This window comes from Lupinus angustifolius, chromosome LG18 (genome assembly GCF_001865875.1).
Source record: "Lupinus angustifolius cultivar Tanjil chromosome LG18, LupAngTanjil_v1.0, whole genome shotgun sequence".
In the NCBI taxonomy this organism is placed as follows: Eukaryota; Viridiplantae; Streptophyta; class Magnoliopsida; order Fabales; family Fabaceae; genus Lupinus; species Lupinus angustifolius.
In genome coordinates, this window is record NC_032026.1 from 13,997,441 (window position 1) to 14,020,896 (window position 23,456).

The 23,456-nt window shown below is 33.7% G+C and overlaps 4 protein-coding genes, 1 long non-coding RNA gene and 1 pseudogene across 7 annotated transcripts; 3 read left to right on the forward strand and 3 right to left on the reverse strand.

Moving 5' to 3' along the window:
* LOC109332671 lies at positions 1,238-4,053 on the forward strand (annotated as a pseudogene).
* On the reverse strand, positions 4,929-11,073 carry LOC109332241 (glutamate receptor 3.6-like). 2 transcript variants are annotated; one of them, XM_019567154.1, is made up of 7 exons: positions 10,745-11,073; positions 10,275-10,657; positions 6,686-7,672; positions 6,195-6,460; positions 5,989-6,020; positions 5,504-5,898; positions 4,929-5,097 (listed from the first exon to the last, which is right to left on the reverse strand). In XM_019567154.1, exons 1-3 carry the CDS (start codon positions 11,013-11,015, stop codon positions 6,725-6,727), a joined length of 1,602 nt encoding a protein of 533 aa, XP_019422699.1. In that variant the 5' UTR covers positions 11,016-11,073; the 3' UTR covers positions 4,929-5,097; positions 5,504-5,898; positions 5,989-6,020; positions 6,195-6,460; positions 6,686-6,724. The 2 variants fall into 2 exon arrangements, with proteins under 2 accessions (XP_019422699.1, XP_019422698.1); XM_019567153.1 differs by lacking the exons at positions 10,275-10,657; positions 10,745-11,073 and adding an exon at positions 8,143-8,478 and having other exon boundaries at positions 6,686-8,055.
* On the reverse strand, positions 12,166-19,062 carry LOC109333308 (probable protein phosphatase 2C 47). Of its 2 annotated transcripts, XM_019568723.1 has the most exons (5): positions 18,915-19,062; positions 14,494-14,620; positions 13,751-13,945; positions 13,442-13,647; positions 12,166-13,187 (listed from the first exon to the last, which is right to left on the reverse strand). In XM_019568723.1, the coding sequence occupies exons 1-5, from the start codon at positions 18,920-18,922 to the stop codon at positions 12,632-12,634; spliced, it is 1,092 nt and encodes a 363-aa protein (XP_019424268.1). In that variant the 5' UTR covers positions 18,923-19,062; the 3' UTR covers positions 12,166-12,631. The 2 variants fall into 2 exon arrangements, with proteins under 2 accessions (XP_019424268.1, XP_019424267.1); XM_019568722.1 differs by lacking the exon at positions 18,915-19,062 and having other exon boundaries at positions 14,494-15,115.
* On the forward strand, positions 17,429-18,869 carry LOC109333307 (amino acid transporter ANTL2-like). The gene has a single exon (XM_019568721.1). It carries the CDS (start codon positions 17,438-17,440, stop codon positions 18,701-18,703), a length of 1,266 nt encoding a protein of 421 aa, XP_019424266.1. The 5' UTR covers positions 17,429-17,437; the 3' UTR covers positions 18,704-18,869.
* On the reverse strand, positions 19,437-21,492 carry LOC109332324. Its single transcript, XM_019567271.1, has 2 exons — positions 21,301-21,492; positions 19,437-19,693 (listed from the first exon to the last, which is right to left on the reverse strand). The coding sequence occupies exons 1-2, from the start codon at positions 21,450-21,452 to the stop codon at positions 19,621-19,623; spliced, it is 225 nt and encodes a 74-aa protein (XP_019422816.1). The 5' UTR covers positions 21,453-21,492; the 3' UTR covers positions 19,437-19,620.
* On the forward strand, positions 20,133-21,122 carry LOC109332325. Its single transcript, XR_002105891.1, has 2 exons — positions 20,133-20,483; positions 20,515-21,122. It is a non-coding gene; the product is annotated as an uncharacterized LOC109332325 (long non-coding RNA).

Below are 23,456 nucleotides of genomic sequence, written 5' to 3' on the forward strand. Positions count from 1 at the left end.
TACACCCATCATATCATGGTAATAACGTTCTTATAGGCTTTCTGTACACAGAGTTTTGACCAAAAGTTGCACATCTATCTTACGTGGCTCTTAGCTATAGCACAAAAATTACTTGCGTTTTGTTTCTTTTTATCTTGTAGAATATTTACCAATTTAGGCAATCCTCCCTGGCATCTCGTTCCATGAATATAAACATCTTATGTCAATTATGTTTTATTTTTAAATTCAACATAAGCCAGGATGATCTTTTTCTTCACGATTCTTTTCCCTTCACCACTTTTTTCTGTTTCATTGATCACGTGTAACATAAACACTCACGGGTATATGTATGGCACAAATAATGCACAAGATATGGATCACTACAACTCCATTTACATCCCAAATTATTATACATTTGACCATAAATTTCAACATTATTCTACAAAATGACAATAGTGAATTAGTGACATGATTATATTGCCATTCATCTTTGAAAACAAGAGATGATTCCACATATGACATATATATAGGACCAAATGCTACGTTTATTACTAACACCAATGATTTATGAACAAGAATTTATGTAATGTACAAAACTGATAATCTCAACTTTAAAAATACCATTCTCTACAACTAGAATGTAATAATCAAAGAAAGAAGAATAAAAGGATGAATTTTGAGTGACAGTTATAATTTGAAGTCGCATTCAATGTTTGTTTCTTGCGTATTTTGTATCAAACTCTTTGATGGTGATGTGGGAGACAATTCAATATCATCTTCATCTTCATCCTCATATACTGATGTGAGGGTTGAGTGGCCAATAGTTCTGAAACCAAACAAGAATCTGCAGTCCCAAAACATGTCTTATATCAATTTATGTTAAGTCAGTTTAAAAATTAAATATTCACTATTTATTTATTTTTGTTTTATTGTAACTTGTTCGAGACAGACATTGAGACAAAAGATTTTGTTTCGTTTCAAAGTGTGGGTCCACAAGAGTGTTGTGTTGTTCAACCACTGGTGCTTCGATCCACGTCCATGTTTCCTAACAAAATAACAATGAACCAAACGTAAATAGATAAATAACTAACAAAGTACTATAGTTAAGCCTTAACTAATAAAGTAACTAATGTGTTTTTATGAAGATTAAAAAGTGTGTTGGACTGAAAGAGAATACATATGAAGCCCAGGATCTGAGCCCAACTTGAATTAGCAGCATCATTGTACAATTAAATTACTACGCATTGGTTTAATTTTGGGGTTTGAATCTTTCTTTAGCTGAAAAAATGGTTACGACTACTCTATCAAGCTCTATCGTTATGGCGAAAAATTCAGAAACCCAATTTATGTCAGGTTACTGATTCATTACTATTATAACTGTGTAAAGGGCACAACTGAAAATAGAATATAAATATTATATATTGGACTCAACTCCCTTGTTATAATGTGCACCAGATGACGCACCTCATGAGTGTGCTAGAGTTTGTAATCCTATTCTCTATCCGCTCAGCGCTCCGGGGACGTAGGTATGATTGACTGAACCCTTTAACAAATCTCTTGTGTTATTCTCTTCTCTCTGTACTCTTTACTATTTGATTGTTCCTTTGTTCCCAACATATTTCTTTTATTTCCTCTTAGTCTCATTACACATTGCTCTTTTTATAGGTTGTAAATATCTTTATGCTGTTTATCAAGTTTATATTTTTTTTGTATGATCTTGATTTATTTATTTTTTTAAAAAACCCAGCTTAGTTCTAACTGTTTTGTAATTGAAAAGCGAAAAAAAAAAAAAATTTTGGATGGTTTTAATTGTTCGTGACTTTAGCTTCAGATTTAAGACTTATTTTGAGCGTGAAAAAAGTTTAATGATCGACCACATTGTGAAACTATGTTTTGCATGAAAATTTTGATGAGACTGATTAACACTAGGTTTGCAATATTATGTAATATGTATGCGGTTCATAATGTGGCTGACAGAAACTGTGTATTAGGGTATGCTTTATTAAGGGTTGGAATGAGGATGAAGAGGTGGAAAATGAGAACTTTAAAAAGTGTAGTGTACCTAAACTTGATTTTGTGTGTCTAGAGACATTGCCATTTGTTCTTATCCTGATTATGACCAAAATACTACTGAAGTTTTTTTTGAAGTTAGTGACATTGCTGGTGGCATGTTAATGTAATAGTGGAACCACATAATCTTGATGTTAGGATATGCAGTCTCGGGTAAGGTATCGGAGTAGGTCTTCTACTTCCATGTTTCCATGTTTTAAAGACTTCTATATGAGTGTTAATTAGTGTGAAATAACTTCATGAAGAATGATAACATGTTTGGGCTAAATTGCTGCTATCGAAGTATGCTGTGGTGATTCTCTTGGAAACCCAATGTTCAATTTATCAAATGCAGGTTCCTATTTTAAGCCGATGGATAAATGCTTCTTGAAAATCAGCTCTAGTGAGCATTTTCCAGGATCTTCTGTTAAGGCTAAAATAGCGCGTAACTTTCCACTTATAGTTCGAGCAGGGTAGGAACTTTCTGATGCATTTATTTTTGTACATGACTATTCTGCCTGCAAACATAGAAAATTGTTTTGTAACAATGATCATATAAAGTGACAGCTATTCTTGCTTCAATTTGTTTTTCTAATAATTTGTGTATGTGATTGTTGATTGTGTCTTAAGTTTAAATTATTTTGCTTATCCAAAATCTTGGTATAAGAATGATATATCTTTAACAGGTGTGTATAACTTTAGGACTATGTTAACTTTGTAATGTTTTTAATATCTCTGCTATTACAGTGGAGAATGTGGAAGACCCAGTGGTGGAAGTATCTTTGTTGGTGGTTTTGTATTGGGAGGAATAATTGTTGGAGCATTAGGTTGTGTATATGCACCTCAGGTCTATATATTTGCAGAACACACTGTGTCTACTTTTGACTTATGCACCTCTTGAAAAGAGAGAGTTGTATGATGAATTGACTAGTTTCTGAATATATTTTTTAAGGCATGAAATGTTTGACTTATATGTTATTAAATTTAGATAAGCAGGGTACTAGCTGGAGCTGACAGTAATGATTTCATGAGGAAACTTACCAAAATTTATGTATGATGAGGAAAAAGCTCTGGAGGTAAGAAATTATCCATGCAGTTATCATTCATTTGAAATCATGCTCATTCCGTGTATCTTAAATGGCTGTGACATAGGGAGCTATATGAGCCTACATTTAGTATAAGGAATTCAGTTACCTAAAATTCAAGAACTTCACCTGTTACCATGGTCAAATACTGGTTGTGGAATGTGGACATCTTTCTGGTAAGAAAAGTAAATCATACGAATAAGCCCATTGTAGAAAAAGTTGGAGTAATTTTTATTGTAGAAAAATTGATAGAGTAGTGCCTTAGGTGGTTTGAAAATGCGTGGAGGGGACCTTAAAAGCCCTGATAAGGAGAGTAGATCAAATGAAAGTTAGTCTAATTCCTAGAAAAAGAGGGGGACCAAGAAAGAAAGCATAGGCGGAACGATTAGGAAAGATTAATAGACTAATGTTTTGTTAATGAACATGATTTATGATATTTTCCTTTATTTATTAAAGAAGGAGAAGTTGTTACAACAATGGTTCCATCTGTTTTAAGTAGCATGGAGATGAATTCCTATATGTAACCTTTCTTTGAGTTTAACATTTGTTTTTTGAATTCAGTACTTTTGATGTTTTTACTAACCTTTTTGAGTGAAGTATGTTTTTTTGTTCACCATATAAACTTGTCCTCTCATTTTGTTATACAAAGTACTACATTGAAATTCATGTTGTGATAAAAACAGAAGACTAGGAAGGTGCTAACTGAGAAAATTGCTCAACTGAGTTCAGCCATAGATGGTGTTTCAGCACAGTTGAGGGCCAAAATGAATCTGAAGTAAACTCAGAAGAAACTGAAGCTTCCATATATCAATCATGATTCATGAAGCCCAAAATGTCATTTTTTTTCTTGTGGGTCAAGAAACTTATGTTATTGGATTTTAAGGTTATTTTACTTTTCAGAATTTACTTTTTTTCTTTAAATAATGGTTGATTGTTTCTACATAATTTAACTCGAAAAATGCTAACTCATTCCAATTTAAATAATACTAGAATTCACGAGTCAATTTTTCGATTACTTAACACGTGAAAGTTTTTTTACGAACACACCTACCCAAAAGAAAATAGACTATTTTAACTTAAAATTAAAATTATTTGTTTGATTATTTGAAAATATAAATCCCAAAAATTAGTGCAAACATAAATAAATCAAAATAATATATCCTATACATATAAACAAATGAAAGGATATTCTCTTGATACACATTTTTTAGGAATTTATAGGAAAAATCCTTATATGCAATTTTCTTTAATGTTTAGTAATTTTAAAATCCTACAATTCTAACCAATACACATGACATCTCATCCTAATTTTTTTATCTAAATAAATGTGGGAAAAAAAATCAACATCAATAATTTGAGAAAAAGTTTAAATTCATGATATTGAACCACTATCTTTGGAGATAATTTATGTAAACATAATTTATAATACACTTACAACAAAAATCACAATTAATCATTGAAAAAACTTAAATTCATAAGCAACTTTTTTATAAAACTGGTGCATGTACTAAAAACTAGTAAGCTCAACATCAATCAAGAATAATTTGTACTAGAACATTAAAGTATGCATGGTGATGGTACACACTTAATTTAACTTCCCTGTTTTAGTTCTTCAATCTTGGTCTCTTGGACTTGACACTGTTTTCCTATCTTTATCTTCTTTTTCACAAACAAAGGAATGAAAAAGAGAAGATCCTGAACACAAACTAGAACACTGAGACTCATTTGGGTAATGGTTCATAAATTGGCGCACTACCTTTATGAAGTATAATAACAGAACAATCAAACCTGCTAACCCACATAAGTAGAAGAGACCTGAAAAGCTTTTGAGTTGAAGCCTCTCTACTTCTTCCTTTGCACCTTCTTTGCTGCAAATATTTTGCTTTAGCCATTTGTCTCGAATTCTTTGCAGTTCTCCACTTTCTGAGAGCTTTAGAATGGCAGTAGACATGTCTTTAGCAAGTAGTGAATCCCTTTGGAAGGGCTGATAATAATTCACACCAAAAAATGACAAAAAATTGTTACAAGTAAGATTATGACATGTGTATTTCCTAGTTACATGATCGCGAGAGAAAGATTGTATCATGTGTCTTGCTTAGTTACATGATCGCGCACGAGGAATAGGTGTACACAATGAGGTTGTATTTGTATTTTTCTTATGACATGATCATGTGACAATGCAAAACAAACTGGATTTGGATAGTCTTATGTTTTTTTCTTCTTCTCATGTTACATGAGAGAAAGAGATTAATGGAACAATGATAGACCTTATTTACTTCTCTCTGTTTCTATCATAACATGATAAGAAACATAAGAATAATGCATGGGGATATAAAAATCCAAAACAAACTAGAGTATATAAGTAATTATATCAAGGAAGAGAAGCTTACAAAACCCCAACTTATTTTGGAAAAAGCATTGCCTACTATGGTGAATTGACATCTAGTTGACACGAATAGCTCCATAAAAACGCGCTCAGTGACAATCGCTGCAACATCTCCATTCATCAGAGCCTTTTCATACTCTTGTAGTGAACTGAGAGGCACAAGTCTTGAGGGATGTATTCTTAGTTCATCAACCAAGTAAGTTCTAACAAATGAACCTTTATGGTAACCAATGGGAACATTCCTTGAGATTAAGCTATCAATTCCCATAATTTTGGAAGACAGCTTTTCCACTGTAAGGATTGAGGACAAAGTTGCAGTGTAGGTTGAATTTATTATAAGAACCACAAAAGGCCACACTATAAGCAGAAACTGGCTAAGACTGCTCACTATATTTTCCCCTGCATGAAAAATGGAAAGTACATTCATATGTGCAATTTTCCAGCATATAGTTGTGATGTTGCAGAACTAGAATCCTTGCTTTCACTTACTTTGAGCATTGAACAAAGTTGGAAAGCTGAACCTGCATCAAAGAGTGACAAATTACTTGATGGGATATGGTTGTTTCTGAATTTGGAAACAGCTTCATTTCTTCAGGTTTTTCTACATCTTATTTTGGTAAACAGGTAGAGGTGATTTACCAATTACCATGGATTTTTGATGTATATTCTAAGCCAAATATCATCTATGGTCTCACCTTAGAATAGTTTAGGAGAACCTCTGAATTTATCATTTGTCCTACGCTCCATGATCCAAATAACTGTTCCCACAATAAGGCATGATATACCTATGATAAACCACATCATTGGGGGTGAAGGGTCTCAAAAAGGCCCAGGTACTTGATTTTAGCTTCTTGATTGGTGCCACCACAACCAAATCAGACTCGATATATGGTTGCGTGAAATCCACAATCCTTATGCGATCAACAGTGATTGCAACGCCTCCTACCAAAGTATCAATGACCTGAGACGAATAAATCAAAATCCAAAGGATAAGGCAAAAAATGAATTAACGAACCTTACGATATTGCATTGGACAAAAGTCACAAACTCTAGCGGCATAGTTTTTCAGTAAAGATATAACATGTGTAAAGAAAATACTGCACATTATATTTTTATTGAAGAACAGTGCCACAAGCAGATGAGGAAAATACCAGCTAAGTTTAGTCCTACTGTATTTTATACGTACGCCATCTTGGACCAGATGTAGTTCCCTATTAACAGTCTCTTACTGATTGCTATCAAAAGCATGAACAAACTCATATGGGATGTTGTTATATGGCAACAAATCATGTGCAGCAGTGAACACATCAATACAGAATCCAGCATATGAATTAGTGCCTTCCACCTTATGAAGAACTTCTGGAAACAAGTACTGAAGTGGAACACCAATTCTCAAGGACTTTCCACCATGAGGGTAATAAGTCGACCCACGAGGCTTCACTGCTGTTTGTCCAGGCCAGATTACCCCATACAGTTGTCCATTAGAACTCACGCTACTGCTATTTAAAGGCTTCGATTTTGAGTCCTCAATTTCGGGGGACACCACAGATAATCCTGAACCATTTGACCAATAGCCAATTTTCCTTAAGCTATTGCCAATCACATTTATAATTTCATATGAAGGATGTACCAATAAACCATCATCAGTAAACCTCATCGTGCCAGTTACACCTGTCGCATTAGCCTTTAAGATGCTCTGAAGTAACAAGTTCCCGTTGTTGAATATCGGCATGTAATCAACATGTAAACTCCTTCCACTCAATTGAACAAATTCTGTATAATTGGAAAACTCAACATGATTGCCTTGATTGAGAAATTCATCAATTGCATAAGCCAGGAGCCATACAGTATCATACATATATAATCCATATGCATTTAGACCAATAGAGCCATTCAACGATTTTCTAACACTTAAACTACCCCACCTAGATGTAAATTCCCTCTTGCTTTGTGAATCAGGAATGTGCATGCGTAGAGTAAGAACCCCTTCAATGTCATCATGTGCCTTTGAAAGGAAAGGAAAGTTAGTATCTAACTCAGTTGAAAGCCAATCAGTGGTGATCCAAACATAACCAGCATCCATCATCCCTTGTTCTTTTGCAATTTCGAAAACTTCTAGACCCCAATCTTCATGAGTATGCAGTACTAGAATCCTAGACTCCACTTTTTCCACCTTATCCAAAACAGTCATTATCTCATACTTGCTTGCTTTAGGGCTGATGGATGCTTTAAATGCGATCCGGCATCTCCTTTCAGCTAGCTTATCCCCTAAAACAGCAATCCCATGCCTCCCGAAATCGTCATCCAAATAGATTGCGCTGACATCCCTCGACTCATAGTATTCAACAATTTCTGCTATTGCTGACATCTGAAACATATCACTTTGTGCTGCTTTAACAAGGAATGGGAAGTCTAGTGAAGGCATTGTGGATTCAATTTCCGAAAACGATAAAAGAGGGACTTCGAGCTCATTCGCAATATACGAAATTACTTGACCCAATGCAGAATATTGGGGACTTATTATTGCCACCATGCCATTCTCCATGAAATCTAGAGCTGCAAAAGTAGTGTAACAAACAAACAATATGTTGTATGTTCAAACAAAATAGTATTACAAATTTATTAATTATTTAAAGGAAGTACCATCCACAATGCCTAGCAAGGAATTTGGATTTGTGTCCTGTATTGAGAGTTTCAGCTTTGTTCCATTAAGAACATTTCGACTCAAATTTACATCATTAACTGCAGCTTCTATTGCAACTTTTGCAACTTTGCCTATTGTAGAATTCAAAGATAAATAAGCCCCAACACTCACACCATGAGGCCTAGTTGATAATTCTGTACTCATCCCAATCCAACCATTTACAGTGCAAATTACAATAAAAACCATAAGAATGTTGGTTTGCCTTGTCATTATCTCAGATGAATGGTGTTACCAGTTCTGCAGTTAGAGGAACACAACTTAATCAACATTTAAGAGACAAAAACCCATGTAAACAGTTTCTCACTCAAAAAAAAACTGAAGGTTCAATATATTTAGACACTCGGATATGATACTTGAATAAATAATGTATAAAGATGGAATTATACTACATATAAATTATAAATATAAATGTCAAAAATAGAACTTAAGAATGAAAGGTGGATGAACTTACATGTAATACCAACATGCTGTTACATTTATGGATACAAAAGTAGTAATGTCTATGTTAAATTATTTGTACATCTAACTTGGTTGGATTGATTCTGTCACCAGTGTCTTGTCTTCTGCTTATTATTATTAAAATTTCCAAATGTGCTACATGCTATAGAATCTAGAATCTTGCTTTGCTTGTTATTCAATCTTCTAAGTGTGCCACACGACACAAAGGTGTAATTCTTGAAAATGACCTCATATATATTTTTGAGATGAAATCATGCTACAACTAATCACTTAACTAAGTGAAACATTTCCCATTTGATTTTATATATTTGAACTAAAAACTTGGTTTATGTTTTGTTGAATGGCTAGAATGGTGAGTTTATGAACCTGGTATTTGAATTTCTGTTGGAATATCACACATTCATTCATCACCACTGTTCCTGAATGCTGAAAAGTACTTTTTCTCAGATCAATACCTTTTTCATATTTTAATCTATCCAATAGTTTCTGCACTATAACCATTTGTGACAAATAATGAAAAAGTTAAGCATAATAAGAATGTAGTGAAGTGGTTTTTGTACTCATAAATTTAAGAGTATATATTGATCAGCCTTAGCATACATCAATAAAATATTAAACCGTTTCCCAACAATGATTTATATGACAGGAAAACTTTTTTTTTTTACAATTTTGGATTGGTATAAAATATTAAACAATTGTTCATTTTTAAATGCAGAAAGAAATTTTTAAAAAAAGGGAAATGACAAGCTAAGACTTTCACTTAAACTAATTTCTGTTTCAAAGAAATAGGTCTATAACTTAGATGTAGAAAAATCATTGCTTAACTTTTAATGCGACAATTAAAAGAACAATGTGATTGATATTGGTATAAATTGATCATTGGTTCAATTTATATATATATATATATATATATATATCAACTAGGCACAAAAAAGTGTCTGTTCCATACAAATTTACAATGGTTAAACAAAATTGTAAATGATAAATTAATGAGAACAAATTACAAAACACTTGCTATAGTTCTTTTCAACAGTCACTGAAGTTTCTGTTGTGTCTTTGCATACTTGCATCAGTTGCAGCCATATACAATGATGGAATTGGCAGAAACCACTAGCTGTTTCTTAGCATTTCGAATTTTCGACTTTCTGAGCTGATGCTTGCATGGACACAAGGACAAAAATGTGGCTGTAATTGTGATGTGATACAAGTGAAGAAGGTTATGAATCTGATTGATGCTTCAAAAACCAAGTGTGTGAATTGTGCTGCTATATTGAGATATAAGCAAACAGCAATGTTATAGCATGGGGGTTAGTCAGAAAATTCCCCACCAATTGTGTATGTACAAATCAATAACAAACAAGTTTTACTCATCTACCATTTAAGACACCTTTGAGAAGATCAATGCCTTCAGCTGAAATACTCCTCCTCCTATGTGATCTCGGAATTTCAATCTTGGGAGGTGGATCTTTGGAGAAACAAACTACGACAACTGTTAGGTTGTCACATGTGTTGCGTTGAAGCGCCTCGGTCACAAGTGCTTTTGCACATGTTGTAGGATCATTATGCTGCATGAGTTCCCTCCTCACCATTGTTACAGCGCACTGGTTTCCACCTTATCCAAAACAGTCATTATCTCATACTTGCTTGCTTTAGGGCTGATGGATGCTTTAAATGCGATCCGGCATCTCCTTTCAGCTAGCTTATCCCCTAAAACAGCAATCCCATGCCTCCCGAAATCGTCATCCAAATAGATTGCGCTGACATCCCTCGACTCATAGTATTCAACAATTTCTGCTATTGCTGACATCTGAAACATATCACTTTGTGCTGCTTTAACAAGGAATGGGAAGTCTAGTGAAGGCATTGTGGATTCAATTTCCGAAAACGATAAAAGAGGGACTTCGAGCTCATTCGCAATATACGAAATTACTTGACCCAATGCAGAATATTGGGGACTTATTATTGCCACCATGCCATTCTCCATGAAATCTAGAGCTGCAAAAGTAGTGTAACAAACAAACAATATGTTGTATGTTCAAACAAAATAGTATTACAAATTTATTAATTATTTAAAGGAAGTACCATCCACAATGCCTAGCAAGGAATTTGGATTTGTGTCCTGTATTGAGAGTTTCAGCTTTGTTCCATTAAGAACATTTCGACTCAAATTTACATCATTAACTGCAGCTTCTATTGCAACTTTTGCAACTTTGCCTATTGTAGAATTCAAAGATAAATAAGCCCCAACACTCACACCATGAGGCCTAGTTGATAATTCTGTACTCATCCCAATCCAACCATTTACAGTGCAAATTACAATAAAAACCATAAGAATGTTGGTTTGCCTTGTCATTATCTCAGATGAATGGTGTTACCAGTTCTGCAGTTAGAGGAACACAACTTAATCAACATTTAAGAGACAAAAACCCATGTAAACAGTTTCTCACTCAAAAAAAAACTGAAGGTTCAATATATTTAGACACTCGGATATGATACTTGAATAAATAATGTATAAAGATGGAATTATACTACATATAAATTATAAATATAAATGTCAAAAATAGAACTTAAGAATGAAAGGTGGATGAACTTACATGTAATACCAACATGCTGTTACATTTATGGATACAAAAGTAGTAATGTCTATGTTAAATTATTTGTACATCTAACTTGGTTGGATTGATTCTGTCACCAGTGTCTTGTCTTCTGCTTATTATTATTAAAATTTCCAAATGTGCTACATGCTATAGAATCTAGAATCTTGCTTTGCTTGTTATTCAATCTTCTAAGTGTGCCACACGACACAAAGGTGTAATTCTTGAAAATGACCTCATATATATTTTTGAGATGAAATCATGCTACAACTAATCACTTAACTAAGTGAAACATTTCCCATTTGATTTTATATATTTGAACTAAAAACTTGGTTTATGTTTTGTTGAATGGCTAGAATGGTGAGTTTATGAACCTGGTATTTGAATTTCTGTTGGAATATCACACATTCATTCATCACCACTGTTCCTGAATGCTGAAAAGTACTTTTTCTCAGATCAATACCTTTTTCATATTTTAATCTATCCAATAGTTTCTGCACTATAACCATTTGTGACAAATAATGAAAAAGTTAAGCATAATAAGAATGTAGTGAAGTGGTTTTTGTACTCATAAATTTAAGAGTATATATTGATCAGCCTTAGCATACATCAATAAAATATTAAACCGTTTCCCAACAATGATTTATATGACAGGAAAACTTTTTTTTTTTACAATTTTGGATTGGTATAAAATATTAAACAATTGTTCATTTTTAAATGCAGAAAGAAATTTTTAAAAAAAGGGAAATGACAAGCTAAGACTTTCACTTAAACTAATTTCTGTTTCAAAGAAATAGGTCTATAACTTAGATGTAGAAAAATCATTGCTTAACTTTTAATGCGACAATTAAAAGAACAATGTGATTGATATTGGTATAAATTGATCATTGGTTCAATTTATATATATATATATATATATATATATCAACTAGGCACAAAAAAGTGTCTGTTCCATACAAATTTACAATGGTTAAACAAAATTGTAAATGATAAATTAATGAGAACAAATTACAAAACACTTGCTATAGTTCTTTTCAACAGTCACTGAAGTTTCTGTTGTGTCTTTGCATACTTGCATCAGTTGCAGCCATATACAATGATGGAATTGGCAGAAACCACTAGCTGTTTCTTAGCATTTCGAATTTTCGACTTTCTGAGCTGATGCTTGCATGGACACAAGGACAAAAATGTGGCTGTAATTGTGATGTGATACAAGTGAAGAAGGTTATGAATCTGATTGATGCTTCAAAAACCAAGTGTGTGAATTGTGCTGCTATATTGAGATATAAGCAAACAGCAATGTTATAGCATGGGGGTTAGTCAGAAAATTCCCCACCAATTGTGTATGTACAAATCAATAACAAACAAGTTTTACTCATCTACCATTTAAGACACCTTTGAGAAGATCAATGCCTTCAGCTGAAATACTCCTCCTCCTATGTGATCTCGGAATTTCAATCTTGGGAGGTGGATCTTTGGAGAAACAAACTACGACAACTGTTAGGTTGTCACATGTGTTGCGTTGAAGCGCCTCGGTCACAAGTGCTTTTGCACATGTTGTAGGATCATTATGCTGCATGAGTTCCCTCCTCACCATTGTTACAGCGCACTGGCTACTCATCACATCCCATAATCCATCACAACCCATTATCAAAAACTCATCTTCTTCTGTCAGAACAATCTCTTCTAGGTCCGGATCCGAGCTTAAAGGACTTTTAGAACCCTTAGAACCTTTGATGTGCCAATCTCCAAGAGCACGAGCTACCGATAGTTGGCCATTGAGGTATCCATCATAGATCACACCACCTAGTTTCTCAATTCTTAGTCTTTCTGAAGTGCAATTTGGTTTATGGTCTTTAGAAAGTTCAATAGCTCTGCCCCTTTTGCCTAATACTGCACGAGAATCTCCTACATTGGCAATTAGCATGTCCCTGCATAATTACAATATCCATCAATAATGTCGGTGACAAACTTAAGAGCAGTCAATTATTGCACCGAAAATGTTTTGTCAACATTTTTGACAACTTCCAGATTCCAGACAACTTTGATTTTTTAATGCAAAAGTAAAGTTATCCGAAAAGTTGTTGTACAGATTACAAACTCTTACAGCACTAGGAACACATGCATGAATACATGTATGCAAATAGCAACAGTGATTAGGCATGAATAATAACTAAATTCTCACCTTCCCAACAAGAGGGCTATGAGAGCAGTGGTGCCTGAAGAACTATCAAGAGCACTAGCATCTTTAATTGCATGATCAACCTTCACAAATGCATTCTTAACAGCTTTCTTAATGCCTGTGGGGAACTGAGAGTCTTCAATTAAAAAATTTAGGATGTTCTTTTTGGCAAATGATGCCGCATCAATACCACCATGCCCATCAAATACCTGTGCATATTAACAATGCACAAGTTCCATGAGTATCTAAATGGCTGCTAGATTATTCATTAGAATATTAACCAATTTCTATAGTTAACATGAAGAAACATACCCCATAAAATGCTGCTGGAGAAGGAATTTCTGTTCCTGGACCAACATGTTCACAGAGAATATCAACACAGATGAATTCATCTTCCATGTATTGCTTTGGTCCTTTCTCAGAACAGCTCCCAGACCTCAATATAGGTGAAAACTCTGATTTCTCTTCACTGGTGGATTTCAAACCTATAATCTTAATATCTGGTTCCTATACAGAACAGAATAGTACAAAATTATTAGTTAAGGGAAAATATATGGGTTAAAAAGTATAATCACAATTTCAAGTGGTGTAAGGCCCCACTGGATCCCCAAGGTCGAGAGTTCGATTCCTATAAGCGACACTTGTTGGAGGGTAGTGACGAACCCCGAAAGGGATTAGTTCCTTACCAAAACAAGGTGAGGGGATAAGGATACCCTTGGTAGTACAAAAAAAACTTTTTCCTTCTATATAAACTTGTTAAAACAAAGATTTGAACAAACAAACACAAGTTGCTCAAAAGCTTAAACAACAAAATGCAATGTTACCTACTTCAAAGAAAAGTCATCTGAAGGCTACAGCTCCTATCAAAATAACAAGAACTAAGAAATATGTGCTAAGCTTTCCTAAATCCTTTGACAACATGGAAATTCAATCATATTCTAAAAATCAACAGGTAGGTATGTTGCAAAATCCATCAGCATATTCAACCCTTAGAAGTTGGAACTAAGATGATACATGCTAAGATAAAAAACAAGGTGGTAATTGATTATGCTTACTGATTCTGGAAGCCATGAAGAACTGCTGCAATGGCGCATAGATGAGTGATCTCTAGGAGGTTTACCAATATTATGATTTAAGCTTCCCAATGTATCACCATTCTGATCCTCCATGCTAAACTCACCACTATTCCCCTTAGGGCTCTCACCACAACTCATTCTACTTGTTCAAAATGTGCAACCAGACCCTGGTGCCACCCTTTTCCCATAATGATACAAAATTTACCCAATCACACACAAAACAAGATTTCTAAAAAAATTGCTTTTTTTGTCAGAAATTTCCCTATAAGAAAAGTTGTTCAAATTATAACCGACATGCAAGCCATTTTTAGACAAACCCAGAAGATGTTACAGCAAGAAACAGCTGTTCCAAACGTGGTTTTGCAGTTAATTTGCACTTGATCGAAGAAACTAACACTTAAGCCAACCCAATAAGGTGGGAGACACACCATTTGTGACCAAGGAAAAAAATAATAATGTAGCAATATTTGTTAGATAGTACATTAATCCATAGAATTATTAGAAGCAAAAAAACACATGGTCTTACTTAAGGGACGGTGATGAAGATTAAGAGCAGAAAAAACCAAGAGAGACACAAATAAAGAATGAATAATTTAAAAAAGGATGAAGTAGGAACCGTTAAAAGAAATTAACTTGTTGGCAAATGCAGGTTTTTCGCTCGCCATTATAGCGCTTGAAAGGAAGATCGGAGAACTAACACGTGCAGCCATTTGTGTGTTCATAGTTTAACCTAGATTCGGAAGAAATGATAATAAAATAAAAACAATAATATTAATGAATATTTAAAATTTATAACCATATCATCTCTAACAATATATAAGACATGATATAAGATAGATAATAATTGTAACATCTTACAATCTATCATCTTTATATGTTTCATTATCATGTCTTGGTAGTATATATTATACATGTGAATATTGAGTTAGAAATATGTGGTAGAGGATATTGCAGGTTTTCTACTTACACATGAACCTCATTACTGTCACAGTGTCACTATCTACATCACATCAATCTCATCTGATGTATATCAATAAACACCACACATTATGAAAGTTTATCCACCTTATATTCTTATTTCTTCATCAGTGTCTTTATCATGCTATCGGTTCTATAACTTACTGCCATCCCAGCCATTATATACATTTCATCATAAAAAATTGGGGTGAGAGTTAACATTAATTTTTTTGTGAAAAGTTTAGTTTACGTTAATTTACTTTTTATCTATTCTCCACCCCTTCTACTTCTTTCACGTGTTTTCTCATACTCCAACCATATTCCCTCTCATTACGGTAATCATTGCTTCAGATAATATGATCCTCCTCATTAATGGAGTGCTTGAAAACTAAAGAAAACTTAATATGTAATGATATATATAATAAAATAACATTTTTGTCATTTAAAATACAAGTAAATTAAAGTACTTACATCTTTATTAATGGAGAGAATCTCTATTCTTACCCTGGAGCTTGGACTGGCCACTAAAGTTGTATAGCAAGCGTCCAATACATAATTCATAATTAATGGGCTCAAATATTTTTTTTATTTTACATCTAATTTTAACTAATAATATGTTATTATTTATTCAATAATTTGTTGTATGTAATAATCATTGTTTTATATTATAATATAGTTTATATATAATAGAAATAAAGCTTTGACTTGAAGTGAGAAAATTTTGAGATTGTTTAACAATTATTAAAAAGAAGAACCCATAAAATATATTAAATTCATGTTCTTAATATATAACGTAATTGAGTCCCAAAAGAAAAGGTATATTATGTTCTCACAATTTATTCGACACATTTTTTATACAAGTTACAAAAATTTACATATTCAAACTATTTGATATACGGTGCGTATTTATTTTCATTTTTCATTACACTTTCCTTTAAATTCTCAATTCTATTTAAACTTTGATATTCAACTTTATAGTTTAAATTAATTATACTAATTTTCTTACCTAGAAAATGTAACTATAGCTTATCACTCTTAAATACGCAATTGGGGTGGTGAGTGGTAACCGATGGATTTTTGTGACCTTTATCTCAATTGTTATAGGTCTCCATAACGTGGGTGGGGTTACCTTGTGTTAAATATGGAAGATAAGAAGACTACTCTACAGAATTTACCATTTACAGTTGTAAACTTCAAACTGAGGAAGGCCTTTCCATGGCAAGTATTAAGAAAAAAAAAATAGTAATATGATAAGATATTTTTATCTTTTTATATATAATAGAATAACAATTTTATCATTAAAAATATATAAAATCAAGTATTTATCTCTCAATTTTTCCTTCAAACTAATTAAATTCCTCCTTGTTCTCCACCAAGTAACATTCTTGGGTTACCTATAATTATCTAGTAGAGTGACCCAAGATCGCTTCTGTATATCTTGTCTGCATGCAATACGACACACAAAATAATGAACCAGACCATGTCAAACTATACTAGATTGTTGTTAGGGGGTTAAATCATGTTACAACTGTGTTGCTAGAAAAAGACATGAAGTTACAATTGTGGTAATAAACCAAAACCAGTATATTACCGTTACAATTGCCAGTGGAGAATAAAATCTAAAACAATGTGAGACTTCTAGACAGACAATGAACTTTTTCCTTTATATTCTAAGAGTAGAAGTGTAATATTATTATACATAAAAGGGATATAAGTATTAATATATGTTACTTTTTGTTTACTTTTACACACCATTTACCTCTCCATTAATGGAAGCATTATTTATATACATCACCCTTTTCCACCATCTTTATCAGCTCTTGCAACCCTAGCTCCCTCGAAGTCACTACAAAAAACCGTGTTCCTCCATCTTATTCAGCCACTTCTATTTCATCCAATTTTCCATTCACAACAACACTCAATAACATATCACAGAAATTACACATAAAATAATAACAAACTCAAAATGGTTTATGCAAGTTCATCAAACTATTCCCTCCCACAAGAAGAAGAAGATATCCCACTTCTCACAAACTCTACACCACTCTCTTCCAAATTGAAAACCCTCGCCAATATCTTTATCGCTATAGTCGGTGCCGGAGTACTTGGCCTCCCATACTCTTTCAAACGAACCGGTTGGGTGATGGGTCTCTTCATGCTCTTCACTGTTGCATTCCTCACCTACCACTGCATGATGCTATTGGTTCACACGCGTCGGAAGCTTGAATCACCTTTCATGGGGTTCTCCAAAATCAAATCTTTTGGTGATCTTGGGTTCACCATATCTGGCCCAATTGGTAGATTAGCCGTTGACTCCATGATCGTGCTTTCTCAGTCTGCTTTCTGTGTTAGCTACCTTATCTTCATTTCCACAACCATGGCTTTTCTCACAACCAATAAGAATGAAACGGCGTCGTATTTTCTTGGTTTGAGTCCGAAAGTTTTGTTTTTGTGGGGTTGTTTGCCTTTTCAATTAGGATTGAATTCGATTCCTACTTTGACCCATTTAGCTCCTTTGAGTATTTTTGCTGATGGGGTTGATATTGCAGCCAAGGGTGTTGTGATGGTTGAGGATGTGTTCGTGTTCTTCAAAGATAAGCCAGACTTGGAAGCTTTTCGTGGGTTCTCTGTGTTTTTATATGGTATTGGTGTGGCTGTGTATGCTTTTGAAGGGATTGGAATGGTTTTGCCTTTGGAATCAGAAACTAAAGATAAAGAGAAATTTGGAAGTGTTTTAGGTATTGGGATGGGTGTTATTTCTGTTTTGTTTGGTGCTTTTGGAGCACTTGGTTATTTTGCTTATGGTGAAGATACTAAAGATATAATCACTACTAATTTAGGGCCAGGGGTAATAAGTGCTTTTGTTCAACTAGGCCTATGCATTAACTTGTTCTTCACTTTTCCTTTGATGATGAACCCTGTTTATGAGGTGGTTGAGAGAAGGTTCTGTGGATCTAGGTATTGCTTGTGGTTGAGGTGGTTGTTGGTATTGTTGGTGAGCTTGGTGGCACTTTTGGTGCCTAATTTTGCAGATTTTCTTTCCCTTGTAGGAAGCAGTGTGTGTGTTATTCTTGGTTTTGTGTTGCCTGCTATGTTTCATTGTATTGTTTTCAAGGATGAATTGGGTTGGAGATGTATAGTTCCTGATGTGACAATTATGGTTTTTGGGATTGTTATTGCTGTTACTGGAACTTGGTCTTCCCTAGTCGAGATTATTTCCCCTAAGGCCTAGAAAAGTTTCTTGATATCAAGTATTGTGCTTGATAAATTTGAGGCTTTAAATGTTTTTGTATACTATTCCTGGTTTTCTTTGATGAAGATTCTTGCCTTCAAGGACTTGATTGGGTAAGAATTTCTTCATTTGGGTTATCAATTACGTTCGATGTTGTTGTTGAGTAGTATTTTTTATTTGTTGAGATTGATTATGACCATCTGTAATAAACCTACTCATTCTTTGGAACACTGTTACCTGTATACTAAATTTGGATACCTGCTATGTGTTCGTATATAACCAAAGCTATCTAGATTTGTTGGATTAAAACATTTTCTGATTATTTATTGTTGAATGCTGTTAGAAAAAGGTAAGCACATGTGCCATGCAATATCTATTATCATGTTTGACATAATTAGACTTACTGTAATCAATCTCACTAAACATTTAAAGTGCAATGATCTGGCTTATTAATTATTATAATCAACCCCTTAAATGCTACATGATGAGACACTCATTTCATGTTCCTTACCAAGTGTGTATCTAATCATGTGTTAAAAACTTCATTTTGTATTAATATATTTTACACCCAAAATTTCAGGTATAAAGTCACTTCAAATATTTTCATCCACGTTTATTACCCATCTTCTAAACGTGAAGTCCCAGCAACTCTTCAAAAATATTAAATATGCTAAATCTTAATTCTGGATGGTTCTCATTCTAAGCATTCAAATCAAACAAATTTGCGAAAGACTGGGAATGTAGGATAGCTATGACTTCTTATTAGCTGATATGGGACTTTCAAGAGTTATAAACAGACATTGATGATAAATTTTATCTAAGTAACAAAAACCATGTATCCATTTAAATATAGTGAGAGAGAAACAAAAGGAAACAACAAATTACTGCACTAAACATCCCTGCAATCTTCAAAAACTTTAGTGCTTGTCGTCCTTGGGAATATCTTTGGGGGGAACTTTTGATTCCAGTTCTTTTGACTTCTCTATTACCCTGAAAATGAAAGTGAAATTCATGTTATAATCTATCAATTATCTTCTAAACAAGCATTATCTACATGGGGGCAGTCAAATTTTATATAATTCAATTTCCTTCACTTCCCTTCCCTCATTAATCATCCAAACATGAGAAATACAACAACTTTCCATCAAATCATTCACTATCATTTTATCTCATCTTTTCCTCTCTAAAACTTCCAAGCATGGCCTAAGTAATTGAAAAACTGGTATAAGCTACTTCTGCTCCTCCGTTTTTATCATATGCCATGATTTCAAATTTTCAATAGATTGGCAATAACCTGGCTAAAGGCTAATTCAATCTAATCCGTCGTCCCATTAAATATTACAATTATATATATTTACCGGAAAAACGACTAAAACACTATGTTCTATGTTTAATAAGTTGACCCCATAGAAGAGCTTTCATCACTTACATGTTGCACTATCCTCTTTCTATAAGGAAAAAAAATTATCCCGTAATTTATCGGAAGGTGAAAATAATAGACCAAATCTCACATACTATGTTGCTGACTGATAAGAACTTGAAAAAATTTCTAAATTTGAACTGAGTGGTTAATTGCATTCTCCCAGACAATGGCTCACACAAGTTAAAGGATACACCAAAAATAACTTTATGCACATCACCTAAAATAACTTTACCTGAAAATTAATCATGAGGCCAAGGCATCATGCACCTTACATGACTATACTAAAACTATAAAGAGAAACCATAAACTTTATTTACATTACTCTCATGTAAAAGAGAGGCAGAAAAGAATAAGGAGGTCTATTTAACCATTTACAAGTTCCACAAAGAACTTTTAAGTTGTCCCAATTAGTCCTTAAACTTAACCACATCATCATACCTTTAATGACTTAACACAGCAACTTTCTTCATCCCAACATCACATAAATTTTTCCATCTTATAGTATTATCAAGTGCCAGCATACACTGGTTATAACTTATAACTTAGAATCTCTATCAAGTGCATGTAAACAGATTACACAACAAAACAAGTACCTCACAGCCACACCAGCCAGCATGTGGTATTAAGCTAGAAGATTAGCACAATCAAAATAAAATGAAGCTGCAAACAGAAAAAGAAATCACACATGTTTATGATCGAGCATTATGGCATCTTTCGATCTATGTAGTCGATCCCACCTAGTGGGGTTTAAGGCTTGTTTGTAGTCATTGTTGTACTATTTGGATCATCCTTTAGAGTAATTTAAGCACTCAGAGATTGGCAAGAAAGATAAAAATCCCAACAAATACACATTTGTCTGATATTTAATAAAACCATATGATGAATGGTTATGTCCAATTACAGGCTAAAATCCTAGTCCTCCATATCTCACATTCTCATTTTCACTTCTAAAAAATTAAATAAACACAAAACAAAGACCTAACGCCACTAAATCAACAAATAAATAAATAAATAAAAAAACTTGAGTAGCACACCTCTTACTTCAAAATCAACACAAATTGGCCTCAGGAAAATTTGATCAATGAACAAGACCCTAGTGAATTGAAGTTTTATACAAACAAGAAGCACCAATTAGAATTGATTAGCAAGAGATAGGTAGAAAAAGGGGTCTCACTTGGAAGAATTAGCAGTTTCTTCTTCGAGCCAAGTGCGAATGTGCTTAACGTTGCGCTTGAAGATAGAAGCGGATTGCTTGACGTCACTCCTGAGGAGAAGAACGACGGCGCTGACGCCAGCTACGGTGACGATGAAATTCGTCAATCCCATTTTCTTTCTCCTTTTTCCACAAAGATTCACAAATGTGGTTGCGTTTCAAACACTACCAAAGGGCAGCGTTGAGCCCATTGGGCCAATTATGGGCCTAACTGTTCGTTAATTTGGTTCATCATTCTTCGATCCCTAACGTTAATAGTATATTAAAAATCGATCGTTAGTTTAACAATGTGTTTGTTTAGTGTTGTAAGATCTTGTTGGATCATCATTTAGTTTTAGAAGTTAAATTTTGATAACAATAATTATTGAAAGAGGTAGTCACACAACTAAAGATATTATAAATTACTTTATTAGTTTTTAGTGAGGACATAGTCTTGGTTATTCAAAAAAAAAGTATTAGAGGATTTGTTATTTATTTAAAAGTCCTTCTGTATTCAAGTGTGTTTGCATTTGGAGAAAAAATATTTTTTCCCTAAGTTGATAGGAGTTAAGAAAAATATTTAGAGGAATTATTTAAGAAGTAATTCCGGTAAACGAATAAAAAAAGGCAATATTTCCTGACTTTGGGCTGTACTTTGTTCTCCAAGTCTTTTTTTTGGTTAGTATGATTTTAATAGAAAAGAAAATAAGAAGATAGAAAAAGGAGAAAGTTCACTTTTTTCTCTTGTTTGATTGAGTGTAGAAAATGAGGAGAGGGGGCAAAATTATGTGAGTTCCACCACTTTTTGTTTCTCTTCTCATTCGGTAAGAAAATGGTGGGAAGAGTATTATAGTCGTAAAATATAATTTTAGTGTTCAAAATATCTTCCAAAAATTAATATAACAAGGATACTATTGTCAATTCATTTCTTTCTCTTTTCTCTTCTTTTTTTTCTCTCTCATACCAAATAACTCTTTAAATTCATTATTTTTCTCATTTTATTCTCTCTACTCATACTTTATCTTCTTAACTTCTCTCCTAAGTTTTTCTTCCTTAAATAAACCAAAGGAAGCAAAGAGAAACAAAATGGATGGTGGAGCAATGAACACATGAGAGAGTTTTTGATATGACATTTGGAGAGTTTTGAACAACGTAGAGGTAAAATTTATTTCCAAAGCCATACGAAGTTGGTATTTAATTCACATCAACAACTGCACAAGGAAATATGATAGTTATTATTATAATTATGAAGAACGTTACTCAATTTGTATGTTTAAACTTTGAACTCGAAGAACACTAAGTGTGTGTTTGGATAGATTTTGTAAACTTGGTATTGTTAATTCTTGGTTATTTGTAATTCAGTTTTGTTAGTTAATGGAACTTTCTATTTGTAGGTTGTTAGTTAGTTAATTATTGCTATAAATAGTAAGGCATTTGTATTGTAAAATTCAGAATTCTTCTCCTCCTCTTTGATCAATACACTACACTAATATTCATTGAATTTCTTCTTCTTAATTCCATTCTGTTCTTCCTTCTTCCTCTCTGCTATACCCTCTCTGTTTTCTTCTTCTTCTAACAGTGGTATCAGAGCAAGTTGTAGACAAGACACTATATAGACAAATGGTGGGCTCCCTAAGATACATATGCAACTCAATGCCTGACATTGCATATTGTGTTGGGTGGATAAGCAGATTCATCGAATCTCCAAAACATAGTCACTTAATTGCAGCAAAGAAGCTCCTAAGGTACTTGAGAGGGACCTTAAACTATGGAATCAGGTACCCTGCTGAATCAAGCAAGCACAACAAAGAGCTACATGGTTTTTCTGATGCTGACGGGTGTGGAGACAAATCAAATAGGAAGAGCACCACTGGATATCTCTTCTTCCTTGGTTCTGCTCCCATTAGTTGGTGTTCCAAAAAGCAAGAGGTGGTAGCCTTATCTTCTTGTGAGGCAGAGTACATTGCAGCCAGCATGAGTGCTTGCCAAGCTGCTTGGTTGAGTGCTCTTATGGCAGAGTTGAAGATGGAATCAGAAGAAATGAAGCTAAAGCTGATAATGGATAACAAATCAGTGTAGAAGAAGCTCTTGATCAACCTCATTGCTCTAATCCAATGAGGTTGATCAAGAGCTTCTTC